The 12733-nt window shown below is 55.0% G+C and overlaps 2 protein-coding genes across 2 annotated transcripts; both read right to left on the bottom strand.

Annotated features, from left to right (window-relative positions):
• Positions 1-357: 357 nt before the first annotated feature.
• APOA5 (apolipoprotein A5) lies at positions 358-4229 on the bottom strand. Its single transcript, XM_066639175.1, has 4 exons — positions 4105-4229; positions 3244-3299; positions 2482-2593; positions 358-1264 (listed from the first exon to the last, which is right to left on the bottom strand). The coding sequence occupies exons 1-4, from the start codon at positions 4227-4229 to the stop codon at positions 358-360; spliced, it is 1200 nt and encodes a 399-aa protein (XP_066495272.1).
• A 2309-nt stretch (positions 4230-6538) lies between these two features.
• APOA4 (apolipoprotein A4) lies at positions 6539-9253 on the bottom strand. The gene is made up of 3 exons (XM_066639784.1): positions 9205-9253; positions 8255-8381; positions 6539-7448 (listed from the first exon to the last, which is right to left on the bottom strand). The coding sequence occupies exons 1-3, from the start codon at positions 9251-9253 to the stop codon at positions 6539-6541; spliced, it is 1086 nt and encodes a 361-aa protein (XP_066495881.1).
• Positions 9254-12733: the final 3480 nt, after the last annotated feature.

A 12733-nucleotide genomic window follows, 5' to 3' on the forward strand; every position in this document is an offset into this window, starting at 1 on the left:
GCGACTTAAGCACAGCAGTGGAACACAGAAGCTGGGTCTTAGTCATGCTTCGTCTCCTGCTGGTCTCTGCCGCTTCGCATTTGAGCCCTTTCCCCCTCCAAAGTGAGGAAGAAGATGCTGCGTCCCTGAAGGGTGCTGAGTCCAGAGCTCAGTCTCAGGGCCTGCAATGCAACACTGAAAGAAAAGCATCGGCAGTCACGTGCCCTGAATACACCGGAACCAAGTCACACCTGAACATTTGTTGTGCTACCCAGAGAGAACACTGACTGGCCAGAGGCTCTGCTTTGCCACCATTACCCTGCAGAAACGGTTGTTTTTCAGCCTCCCTCCACTGCCTGTTTTCATGTGCTCCAAGTTTCAGTCTATGCTGCCCCTCGGACTGCCCAGGCTCTGGGAAATGGCCCTCCACAGCGAGTCAAGCCTGACATGGACATCCTCCAGTGGTGTGGAATTCTCCTGGAATTCCTCCAGGTATGAGGGCAGAGAACGTAACTTGAGCTTCATGTCCTCCACCTCGCCGTCAATGGTCCTTGTGAAGTGGTCTATCTGAAGGACTGTGTCCCTCCTGAACTCCTCAATTCTTTCCTGAACCTCCTTGGTCAAGTCCTCTAGACAGAGGTCCAGAGCCTGCTGAGGGGCTTGTTGAGGGCTGAGGACGTGGCTAGAATGAAGGCTGAGCTGCCCCTTGAGATGCTCCAGTCTCCTCTGGATCTTGAGGTGCAGGTCCCTGGCGTTCTGGGTCAGCCCGTTGGAGAATTCCTGGATATACTGATTTGCCTGCTCCGGCACTATGTCTTTGTGAAGCTCCTCGAAGCTGTGCTGGATCTCGGCCACCAACCTGTCCACGTAAGGCTGGAAAATCTCCTTCGCCTGATCGGTATGCAAAGCTATTTCTTCAGCATACTGAATGGCAAACTGCTGGGTCTTTTCGGCGTTCCTTGACCGCTGAGCCATCATGCTGAGGCTGGACCTGAGATGCTGTTGGAGCTCCCTTGCCTGGAGTGAGACCTGATCTGTCAGCTTTTCCGCCAAGAGGATCAGGCGACGGCGTAGGTTTCCCAGCTTTTCACTGACTTCTGGGTGTCCCTCATCCGTGTAAGAAGAAAGTTTCAGCCTGAGACTTTCAATCTCCCCCTGGATGAGCTGCCGAAGTCCGTTGACATCCTGGTAGAACCGAGACTGGGCTCCACTGTCCAGGGAGGTCAGCTTCTGCAGGACTCCTCCCACGTAGTTGGTGCCATCCTGGAAACTGCCTTTCAGGTCTCTGCACAAGAGAAAAAGTGCACACATTTGCCAGCGCAAGACAACCTTGATTGGAGGGTTCGCATAGTGGGGGGTCACCTTAGAGTGCCCCACACTCAAGTCTGAGGAACTGTGCTCAGGATCCTGTCCCCCCTGACAGCCGTCCCTTGGGGCTTCAGTGAGATGCTGGAACCAGCAGCCCCCTCCACCATCGCTCCATAGGCTCCAGAGCTGGTAAATGTGCCTTCTCAGGGAGCCAACCCTGTGAGTCTGTTTCTGCCCTGTGGTGTAGAGGGGGAAGGCAGTACATTCAACTTAACAGTGGTCTGCCTCCACCCCACTGATGGTCTCACTGCCAACTCAGCCGTCCACACAACCTCCCTCCCATCTCCTACCAGCATCTCAGAGGTTTTCCTGTGTGAAGCCCCAGGAGGCACCACTCAAACTCCTGGTATCCCTGCCTGTTTTTGTGACTTCTCTGACCCCCGAATCATGCTGCTCTTCACTTCATTTGGATTGTGAGGATGAAGCTGGAGGTGGTGACAGATCCTGAAAGACTTGGGGCCCAATCCTAGCCAGCTTTCCAGCTATGTTAACAGGGCGCATGCTGCATCCTGCAGTGGGGGCGGGGGCAGTCACGGAGGCCTCCTCAAGGGGAGGGAGCATTTGTTCCCCTGTTTTGGGACTGCACTGTGTGATTGCTGATTGGGCCACTGGTGTCTCTGTGCCTTACTGCAGAGGAGTAGCCAGGGTCAGACATTGCAGCAAAAGCAACCAAATCGTGTGCCTTACTACTCAGAGTACGTGCAAGGAGCTTAACAAATGTCAAAATATTCATTTCTGGGCACAATTCTCTGGTCTGAACTTTTAAAGCCCTTTGCAACTTAGGACCAAGGTATCTGTGAGATCCTCCTTCTGTACATTCTGGCCCTTCCCTTAAGATCTTCTGAGAGGTCTTCCCTATACGTTTCACCCTTGATGGTAGTCAGAGTGGCAACAAGGTGGAGCTTTTCCTGTGGTGGCTCCACAGATACGGAACTCCCTCCCAGTAATTTAATGGGGGTGGGGGTGTCCTGACCACGGTTGCATTCTCAGCCAGTCAAGGGCCAGTCCTTTGCCACAAAGATCCCATCAAGCCCTCGTTCCTCCCATTCCCAAGTGAGATGTGAGACGTGTTCAAATGTAGGTCTCTTATTGTGACCTTAGTAACTGAGAACAACTTGGAGGGGCCCGACTCACCTCATCTCCTGCCCATGTTTCAGTTGCTGGGCTGGACGTACATGGTCTTTGTCCTGTGTCAGTTGACTGAAGTAATCCCAGGAGCTTCTCTGCAGAGGACTGGCCTGGGGAGCTGGATGGATGGAGCGGAGAGAAGGGTCAGGAAGCGGCAAGTACACTGTGCACAGCAGACCATCAGGGGCCGCAGCTAGTTCAGGACAACTGTCAGTGGCTCTTCAGGAAGGTCACAGTCAGGAATTTTTCTGTGCCCTCCCTACCTGGAGGGGTTGCAAGGGCCTTCTGCACACAAAGGAGGGGTGGCTGCTGCAGGGAGCAGGGGCCTTTTCCAAAAGGGGAGGGGGAACAAGCCAGGGCATGGAAGAGCCAGAGGGCGATCTTGGCAGCCAGCAGGAACCTTGCCGATTTCTCAGATCGTGGATCTTGCCTCGCCCACTGGCTTCTGCGTTGCCTGTTGTGAGGAACTTCTAGCTGGTGGAGTACAAGTGCCCAGGAGCCTGGCGCCTGTGTCCAGGAGTCCTTGCTGGCACTCTGTTTCAAAACTGGGAGATCCTCAGAAACACCTGCGCGTCATCTATGTGCAAGTGCCCAGAAGTGGAGCCTGGCTGCCATATGTGGGTGGCCAGGAGGAGAAGCAGCGACCTGCAATGCCTGGAAGGAAGCTCCAACCCACAGCCACCAGCTCAGAGAGGCCTCCGAGCTGCCCAGCCCTCGGCCTGCACCCCAGCACTCCTTCTGCCCAAATGTGCATGGAAGAGTCTAGACCTGAGAAGGCTGCCAGCAGCAGAGTCAGAAGTGCAGTCTGGGGGCGCATGATGATTCTGCAACGAGGCACAAAAGGACAGGTTAGTGAGACCACAGCCTCCAGCCACACACCCACCCCCAGCAGATCCCAGCTCTTGCGTGCTCCGCTGAGTACGACCATCATTCGCATCCTGTCTGGATCCAGTGCTGATGGACACTTGCAGCCCCTGACTCTGGAGCAGTCCTGCTTGTTCGCTAGAGGATGGTGGGGTCCTGCCATGTGTGTCCTACCTGAGTGCCAGTCACCTGTCTTGGACGGCTCCTGAGGATGCCCGGCTAACCCTCTAATATATGCCGAGCAGGAGAGCTCAAGCCCTGCCCCCGGGTGCCCCACCAGTCCGCCTAGCCCACGGTCCATGTAAACACAGCGTGGAGGTTGAAAGGCATTCCCAAATTGTGACATACATACCTGTCGTCACCGCTGGGGCAGGCAGAGGCTTATTCCTGCAGTCAGGCCAGTTCCTGTCTCCTGGCACCAGCAAGAAGGACAAGTAGAGGACATTGGCCTTGCCGAAGGCTCATACGTGGCCTAACCTTCCAGCTTCTCCAGGTTGCCTAGCTGTCAGGCACCGACCTCGGTGAGAGATCAAGGGGGGCTGTCTTCACTGGCCTGGCTGTCTCCACTTGGGATATACAGGAGCTCAGCCCGACGTTGCATTCGCGCAGAGGTCGGTTCTGGTCTTGTCCCCCCTCCGCACAGGAAAAGCCCCAGGCTGCGGAAGCATCACAGTGCAGTTAGCCCAAACTGGGGCACTGTTCAAGGAGGGGAAACGGGGGGGGGGGCTGACCCTGTAAAGATGTGTTGTATCCAGACAGCATCACCCTGGACCAGCACGCTGCGAGATGTAGTAGAAGAGATTCTGCAGAGGCAGGGACTGCGGTGTGGGTGAGACAGCTGAGGCAGAACCACCCCGTCGTAGTCCGTGGAAAAACACTGCAGCCACCATGCCTGCTTGTACCCGAGGAGACTCTCCTTACACCAGCTTTCTCAGGTGTAAGCAGGCAGGGCAACTGCAGTGCTTTCCCATGAACTACAATGGAGTGGTTTGGCCTCACCTGCCACACCCACACCACAGTGGACCGTTGCACAGCCGTCCGTTCTTAGGGTTTGTGCCTTGTGCCTGCAGTCCGGTCCCCACCAAGACCAGCTTGGGCTGGAAGTTAGTTTGGAAAAGAAAACCACCTCTTTCAGACCAGCCACACAGGGGAAACGGTGACCTCTCTGAGCCACTTGTGCAGAGGCGCCACAGGGGACTGGGATCTCGAGGACCCAGGCTAGTCCCCCCTTTTCCTCCTACCCAGTCCAAACACCTGCAGGTAAGCAGGGATGGCACATGGGGTTGTGGAACTGGGAAGACCAGACCCAAACCTGGCCCACACAAGCAGCAGAGAATCTCTGAGCTGCCCTGTCGTTTCCACTGGCCTCACACCGTCTGTCCCAAGCCTCAGCCTTTTCCTGCTGTGGGAGGCTGAGGGCTGCTCTATGTTAATCTGTCCATTTTGACCCAGTTTATTCATTATGGCTTGTCCTGGAGGTTCCTGGGAAGTGTACTCTGCAGAGGGGTTGAGAATTCTGTGCTAGAGATTCCTCGCCCTCCTGCAGTTCCCTGAGAAAATGAAATGGCTGTGAAGCCCTTTTAAATCTGACATGCAGACGGGTCCTGAAAGATGCGCACCTGGGAAGGCAGCCCCAGATTTGGCACCGGTCTGTGCCCTCCCATGTACACTGATGTTCTTGCCTCCTCTTTGCAGCTGAGTCACAATAGGACCAACTGTGTGGGTCTGACCTCTGTCTTAAACAAAGAAAATGACTGAAGCCTTTGTTAGGAGGTCTGGGGCGGGAGGGGGAGTCACTCTGGCACCCAGTTCATAAATGGAGGGGGGGCGGGAGGCAGAAATGAGGGCTTTGAAAGGCACAAGCCAATGTCAGCTCAATCCTCTCCTGTGTTTGGAGAGAGCCTGTGCCCCCCCCTTGCAAGCCATTCTGGGAACTCCTCTCGCCAAGGCCCGCTCCTCCCCCCTCCTGCAAAACCTTTGCTTGAGTGTGAATAAATCGGAAGAGGTCAGAGTCTGCGGACTTAGCAAAGTCCAGCTTGTGACTGGGGAGGTGCCAATCGGGCATTGCCCCTGCGCTGGTATCAAAGGTCGTCCCAGGCAGGCCTTGATGAGAATTGGGGGGTATGCTGGTGGTACCTCTTCCTTCCTGTCTCCAGCTTCCCAGGACACATTTTCTAGGGGGTCCTGAGCAGAGATGCACACGTTACATGGAGGGGAGGACGTCTCTTTCCCTGGAACTTTACACCCCTGGCTTTCCCCCTGTGGTTCCAATCCAGTCCTCTTCACACCCAGCTCCATTCACTAAAGCTTGAAGTGCTCCCCCTCCCTCCCCAAAAAACCTGCAAAACTTTGAATATTGGGGGGGGGGGGAGATGACATTCATGCTTAATGTTGCTCCTGCTTTGAAATCCTGTCCCTTGTCAGTTTTCTGGTCCGTAAACAATGCAGCGACCAGGAAGGGCGAGCTTTGCTAGGCCCAAGTGACGGCATTCTGGTCAGGAGGCTGCACCACAAGACTGGTAAGATGAGCCCTGAAGCTAGAGACAGTGCTGGCCTCTCCTGGCAAAGGGATCAGCTTTGCTAGACCGAGCTGCAAGGCACCTCCTGCCTTGGATTGTGCAGGTCGAGTTTTTACACTAGCAAACCAGGATTCAAATGCACAAGGCAGACTGAAGACAGGCCTGTTGCCCGACAAGGGGGAAATCCTCTGTGTTTTCCTGGTAGCAGAATCATATGAATGTTTTAATGCAGGGCTCGCCCTCGTTCTCTCAGCTGAGCAAATGGGCTGTTGCCCCCGAAAGCTCCCCCCTTCCCCTCACTTGTGCTGGGACCGGGAACTGGTGATGCTGCCAGGACTCAAACCTCAGACCCCCTCAAATGAAGCAGGGGCTCCACTGCTTAACCCACTCTCCTGCTGAGGTCCAGATTCCCTCCCCCAGACATGAACAAACCTCCTCATATCAGTGAGACCGAGTCACCCATTGAGCTGCTCCTTTATTTCAGCAAAGTGTGTTGTGTGTTTGTACAAACAGATCTGTGTACGGAACGGCCTGGGCAAGACTAGCGGCAGCCCCTGCAGCTTCGGAGGCACTTGCGCTGGGCTGTGGAGTCCTGGGTCCTTCTGAGGCGCGCCATTGTTTCTGGGCTGGTATCCAGAAAAGGAAAAGGTGCTGTCCGTGCAGGGAGGGAAAGGAGTCATTCAATTCCCCGCCTGCTGGAGGGCATCCAGGAAGGATTTAAGCTTGCCCCGCACATCTGCCTCCAGGATGCTGAGCTGGTCCTCCACCTCGCCAGAGTAGGGGCTCAGCTTCTGCCTCACCTCCTCCACCTTCTGCACCAGGAGCTTGTTGAAGTTCTCCCTGGAGGGCCCCACCGCCTGCAGGAAGTTCTCGATCTGCTGGTCCATCTTCGAGGAGAGGCTCTCAGTGTAGGCCACCAGGGACTCCTTCAGGGCAGCCTCCTGCAGCTTCTCCCGCATCTCTTGGACATGGGGGCCCAGCTGCAGCCGCAGCTCCTCAGTCTGCTCCAGGAGCCTGGCCTGCAGGTCCTCAGCGCCCTTCTTCATCTGGGAGGCCAGCATCTCCAGCGGGCGGTTCAGCTGGTCCTGCATGTCCTGGGCATAGGGCAAGAGGCTCTCGCGCAGGTCGGCCACACTCTGGTCCACCTTGGTCTTCAGCTCCTCGACATAGGGGGTCAACTTCCCTTGCAGGTCCCCCACCTGCAGGTTGATCTGCTGCTGCATCTCATCCGCATATGGGGCCAGGGCGGTCTGGAGGCCACCAACATTCTCCCGCAGCTTGGTCTGGAGCTCCTGGGCCAGGGGCGCCAGTCGCCTACGCAGTTCGGCTGCATTCTTGCTCACTTGGGTGTGGAACTCCTCGGTGTATGGGGACATCTTGGCCTGCAGCTCCTGGACATTCCTGCTGAACTGCTGCTGGACCTCATCAGCATAAGGGGATAGCTGGGCGCGCAGCTCCTGGATCTGCTCCTTCAGCTTCTTGGAGTCCTCAGCCAGCCAGGTGCGCAGCTCCGTTGCAAAGGGAATTGCCCTCTTCTGCAGCTCATCTGCGTAGGCATTGACAGTCTGGAGCTTGTCCTGCAGGAGGGTCCTGCCAAGAACATGACAGGGTTTTAAATAGAGGGAGGTAATTCCCTGCCTCTCAACTTGGTGGAACCCCCTTTGGAGTCAGGTGGCTGGTCACGATGGCCTGTGGACCCCTGGCAGGGAGAGGCTGAAATGCAGGGGGAAAGCACCTGCTTCGCCTGCACGGTCCGTCCGTCCCCCTCGCACATGCACGCAAAAGAAACTGACTGCAGGTCCCTGGTGATGGATGTCATCTGCACACAGGAGGCCAGGAGGAGATGAGGCTCTCAGCTCTCAGTCTAGTACAGGGGTGCCCAAACCCCGGCCCGGGGGCCACTTGCGGCCCTCGGGGGCTCCCAATCAGGCCCTTGGGGAGCCCCCAGTCTCCAATGAACCTCTGGCCCTCCAGAGACTTGCTGGAGCCCATGCTGGCCCGATGCAACTGCTCTCAGCATGAGGACAACTGTTTGACCTCTCACCTGAGCTGTGGGATAAGGGCTTCCTCCACTACTTGCTGTTTCACATCTGTGATGCAGCAGTGGCAGTGAAGGAAAGGCTGGTCTTGCTTTGTGCAAGGCCTTTTATAGGCCTTGAGCTAATGCAAGACCTTCATTCATTCATATAAGTTCCATCTCTAATAAATTCATTTATGTAAATTTATTCAAATTTTAAATGTAAATTAATTCTTTTTCCAGGTCCCTGACACAGTGTCAGAGAGATGATGTGGCCCTCCTGCCAAAATGTTTGGACACCCCTGGTCTAGTAGGACAACCTCACTGGCTCCTTTTCTAGCCAAGGGGGAGGACAGGAAGAGCAGAATGTGTGACTCACTGGAGCTGCTGCCTGATCTCCGACTGCTGGAGTCTGTCCACTGTCTCCCGGGTGTCACTGCTTAGCTGGGTCAGGTACTTCCAAACCGTGTCTGCCATCTCATCAGTGCTGGTGTCAGTCTGAGCCGCTGAGGGGACAACAAGGGACATGTTGAGCCTGCCTGCAGCACAGCCACACACACCCCATGCTTCTGGAGAGTCCCCAGTGCACTGCCACCCTCCCGTCCCTTCCGGCCTCTCCCGAGGGAAGTCCCCCCTGAGACTGGAGCTGCAACGTCGTCGCAGCCGCCACTCCCCAGCACAGCAGCTGCACTTCTCAGCTGACTCAGCAGGTTGAGCAGGTGCATCCCTGACCCTGGAGGGCCAGGCAGCCAGTTTCTTATGCACGTCTTAAGCCCAGCAGTGCCCGAGTCTGCCGGTGCTCTAACTGCTGCTACCTAAATGTCAGATTGCAGGCACCCAGTTTTCCACTTGATGGTTCTTTACACCTCCTTTGTGTTGGTCTACCAGACAAAAGGACGGTCAATTCAGAATGAAGCACTTTCCTCCCCCGTCAGTCAGTCTCCTGTGCAGGCCTCACAAAGCCTTTGGGGCTTGGCAAATCAAGGGGGCCTTGCTGAGCCTGAAATAGGTCCAGGCACTCACTGGCAGGTCTGGCAAGTCCTCAGGCATGAGCCATGCAGCAGCCAAGCAAAGGTTCTGAATGGGCTTCTGACCAGCGGCCTGGTCAGCAAACTTAGTGGGAGATGGATGGCTTGGTCTGAGTTTCTAGAGAGAGAAGCACCATCCCTGACTCTGCTGCGCCTCACCACAGCCTGTTCGCTCAGTGCTGCCAACAGGAGACGCCTGGGCGAATGCCAAGACCAGCATCTCCTGGGGAGCACTCGAAGAAGTGCTCTTCTTTGGTGTCCAAAAGCTGCCAGGTTTGGCATCAGCTGCTCCTCAGCTTACCTGTGATGGCCAAGAGGCCAAGGATCCAGGCAACCTCCTTCAGAGCCATCGTCTGCAGCGCGGTGCTCTTGGGTGCTCCTTAAGTGGCGACTGCAAAAAAGAAGACGACAACCAAAGTTTCAACTGTGTCCTCAGCATCTGCAAACAGGTGGCTCTCCATTGCCCCCCCCCCCCCGCCACTTGCACCTCATGCTGCCTCTCCTTCAGAGACCACACATGCTGTGCAGCCTCTACATCCATGTCACTTTTCTGGACTGTTCTGTCCACAAAGCCTTTGGGCTCAACCCCTTGTCCCAGTGCCCTGCTGGAGTCAGGCCGGAATGTCCCTCCAGGCAGCAGGCACAGGCTCTCCCCCTGCCTCTGTGTCCCTTTCCAGGCCATCTCCTTGGCACTTGCAACCCCTCGGTTCCCCCCCCCCTTTGCAAGGCAGCACCTGAATGACTGAATGAATAGCTCAGAAACAAAGAAAAAGAAGAAGCAGGCAGCCGAGGCAAGGAGTCTGAAGACACCGTTGGGAGAAAACTGACTGGTGCTGCCAGTTTTAGGCAGGCCAAGATGGGGGGAGGCAGTGCCCCCCTCCATGTGCCCTGCAAGCCCAGAAGCAGCCCCCCTCGCAAGCCATGAGTGACCCTTCAGCTCACCTTCTCTGGGGCTTCTCCAGCACTGCCTGCTCAGCCTGCCCGGCCCCTCTGCTTTTATAGCCACTCGGAAGCTGCTCCTTCCTGCCTCCAAGCAGGCTGGTGACACATCCTCAAGGGCCTGGACTTTAGCAGGAGCAGGGAGATGTGGAGCCTCCTTGGACCGGTGATGAGGCAGCCAGAATCTGAGGGTAAAGTCAAACAAGCAGCACACTGGAGGAGCCCAGGAAGGCACAGCCATGGGGTGGGGGGGCCAGGTAGTGGGCAGGAGCGTGCACAAGGACTGAGAATCCCCTGCAGCAAGGGGATGACTTATGCCCTTTGTTATCTCTTCGATTGATCTCTGCCTTTCTCCCCAAAGGGCACCCAAGGCGGCTAACAATCAATACATTAGAATGCATAAGAAAATACAGATAAAAACACTGAAGATGAAAATAATAAAAAAAAATATAAAATACACAACAGTCAGCAAAAACACACACAGTAAAAACATTAACTTGTAAGAGCAGCACTCATAAGACCTTGAAGGCTTTCCTAAGTAAAAAAAAGTCATCAGGCCCCATCAGAAAGTTAACTACGAGGAAGCTGTCCTAAGAACATCAGAACAGCCCCACTGTATCAGGCCACAGGCCCATCTAGTCCAGCTTCCTGTATCTCACAGCGACCCACCAAATGCCCCAGGGAGATACAAGAGACCTGCATCCTGGTGCTCTCCCAATTCAAGTCCTCATTCAAGTCCAATTCAATTCAAGTCCTCAGTTCAAATGGGAGGGAATTCCATAATGCAGGTGCCACCACCAAGAAGGCCCCATTTGTGGCTGCCACCTCTCTCGCCTCTCTCAATGGCAGCACAACCGACAGGGTCCCCTCTGATGACCTCAGAGAATGGACCGGACTACACTGAAGTAGGCGGTCCTTCAAATATGATGCTTCTATTCAAGTTAATGGGGTGGCCCCATTGGGAATCCTGTGTCCAGTTCTGGTTGCCACATCTTTGGAAGGAGATTGTAGAGCTGGACAGGATACAAAAGAGGGAGACTGAAACCACCTGAGAGCAGGAGCACCTTCTCAGAAAGGAAAGGGTGCCACGCACTTGGCTCTTTAGCCTGGAAAAAACCAGGCATTGCCTAGAGGGGGAGAGCGGCGAGAGATCTGGAACTGGATTGGAATTGGAAAAGAAGAGAGTGACCAAAATGATGACTGGGCTGGGGCACCTTCCCTATGAGGAAAGGCTACAGCGTTAGGAGCTCTTCAGTCTAGAACAGGGGTCTCCACACTTTTTGGCCAGAGGGCCGCATCAAATATCTGGTGCAGTGCTGAGGGCTGGGAAAAAAATTTAAATATAAAATTTAAATAAATAAATTAGAGATGGAACTTAGAAGAGTGAGTAAATGAACGAATGGGCTCATTCATTCAACCTCTCTGGTTCTCAGAACACCCTCCAGACACAACCAGAGCACAGCTCCAGTTGCGTTCCGTTGAGTGGGACAGAGGCTCTCAGGGGACAAGAGGTTGGCTGCGGGCCAGATAGAGGCTTGCTGTGGGCTGCATCAGGCCCCCAGGCCAGGTTTTGGAGACTCCTGGTCTAGAAAGAAGGTGCCTGAGGAGGAGTCATGGTTGAGACGTACAAAATTATGCAGGAGATGGAGAGAGTGGATGGAGAGATGCTCTTTTCCCTCTCACACAACACCAGAGCCAGGGGACAGCCACTAAAACTGAGTGTTGGGAGAGTTAGGACGGACAACAGAAAATATTTCTTTACCCAGCGTGTAATTAGTCTGTGGAACTCCTTGGCACAGGATGTGGTGATGGCATCTGGCCTGGATGCCCTGAAAAGGGGAGTGAACTCCCTCTAGAAGTTCATCACAGGTTGCAAGTTTATGCAGCATCCTGTTTTTAGAAGTAGGCTACCTCAGCTTGCCAGGTACAAGGCAGTGGCATCCAGGGGAAGTGTCTTGTGGTCTTGTGTGCTCCCTGAGGCATCTGGTGGGCCGCTGTGAGATACAGGAAGCTGGACTAGATGGGCCTATGGCCTGATCCAGTGGGGCTGTTCTTATGTTCTTAACTACAATTCCCAGGAAGTCTTGCAGGTCTCTTGCTATCTGGTGTGCTCCCTGGGGCATTTGGTGGGCCGCTGTGAGATACAGGAAGCTGGACTAGATGGGCCTATGGCCTGATCCAGTGGGGCTGTTCTTATGTTCTTAACTACAATTCCCAGGAGGCCTGGCAGGTCTCTTGTTATCTGGTGTGCTCCTTGGGGCATTTGGTGGGCAGCTGTGAGATACAGGAAGCTGGACTAGATGGGCCTATGGCCTGATCCAGTGGGGCTGTTCTTCTGTTCTTAACTACAACTCCCAGGAAGCCTTGCAGGTCTCTTGTTATCTGGTGTGCTCCCTGGGGCATTTGGTGGGCCGCTGTGAGATACAGGAAGCTGGACTAGATGGGCCTTTGGCCTGATCCTGCGGGGCTGTTCTTAGGTACCATCTGTTAAGCTATGCCAGTCTGTCTTTTCCCTATGCTTGAATCATGGGGAGAAGAGAGGGGACACTCAATAAAAATCATAAATACCCCCCAAATCCCCTCCCACTTGAGCCAAGTTATGCTTTCTGTGGTCATCTAGAAACAGTAACTAAGCGGCGGTGGGGGGGGGGGCGAAGCTCCAGTACCAGAGCCCAGTGCTGAGCACAGGAGCTGCTCTTTCCTCCAGGCCTTGACCGGACCCCACCTGCCAACCTGGTGCCTTTTGTGTTAATGAGCTGCTGTTTGTGTTGCTAATTTGCCAGCTTGCTGACAAGAGGGGTGCAGACGTTGTGAAGACAGTTGTGCTACTGGAATCGCACAGATTCCACCCCCCATAACCGCTGCTCCACTCCACACCTGCAGGGTCAGCA

The sequence above is a fragment of the Tiliqua scincoides genome, chromosome 11, assembly GCF_035046505.1.
Source record: "Tiliqua scincoides isolate rTilSci1 chromosome 11, rTilSci1.hap2, whole genome shotgun sequence".
In the NCBI taxonomy this organism is placed as follows: Eukaryota; Metazoa; Chordata; class Lepidosauria; order Squamata; family Scincidae; genus Tiliqua; species Tiliqua scincoides.

What these genes read in the sequence shown, in the direction of transcription:
- APOA5 (XM_066639175.1), bottom strand. Translation starts at nt 4,229, where the DNA reads ATGGTGGCTGCAGTGTTTTTCCACGGACTACGACGGGGTGGTTCTGCC. An exon ending in GCTGCTGGCAGCCTTCTCAG is followed by an intron (nt 2,594 to 3,243) that starts GTCTAGACTCTT and finishes CCATCCATCCAG; the next exon opens with CTCCCCAGGCCAGTCCTCTG. An exon ending in AAACATGGGCAGGAGATGAG is followed by an intron (nt 1,265 to 2,481) that starts GTGAGTCGGGCC and finishes TCTCTTGTGCAG; the next exon opens with AGACCTGAAAGGCAGTTTCC.
- APOA4 (XM_066639784.1), bottom strand. Translation starts at nt 9,253, where the DNA reads ATGGCTCTGAAGGAGGTTGCCTGGATCCTTGGCCTCTTGGCCATCACA. An exon ending in TGGCCTCTTGGCCATCACAG is followed by an intron (nt 8,382 to 9,204) that starts GTAAGCTGAGGA and finishes TTGTCCCCTCAG; the next exon opens with CGGCTCAGACTGACACCAGC. An exon ending in GAGATCAGGCAGCAGCTCCA is followed by an intron (nt 7,449 to 8,254) that starts GTGAGTCACACA and finishes TGTTCTTGGCAG; the next exon opens with GACCCTCCTGCAGGACAAGC.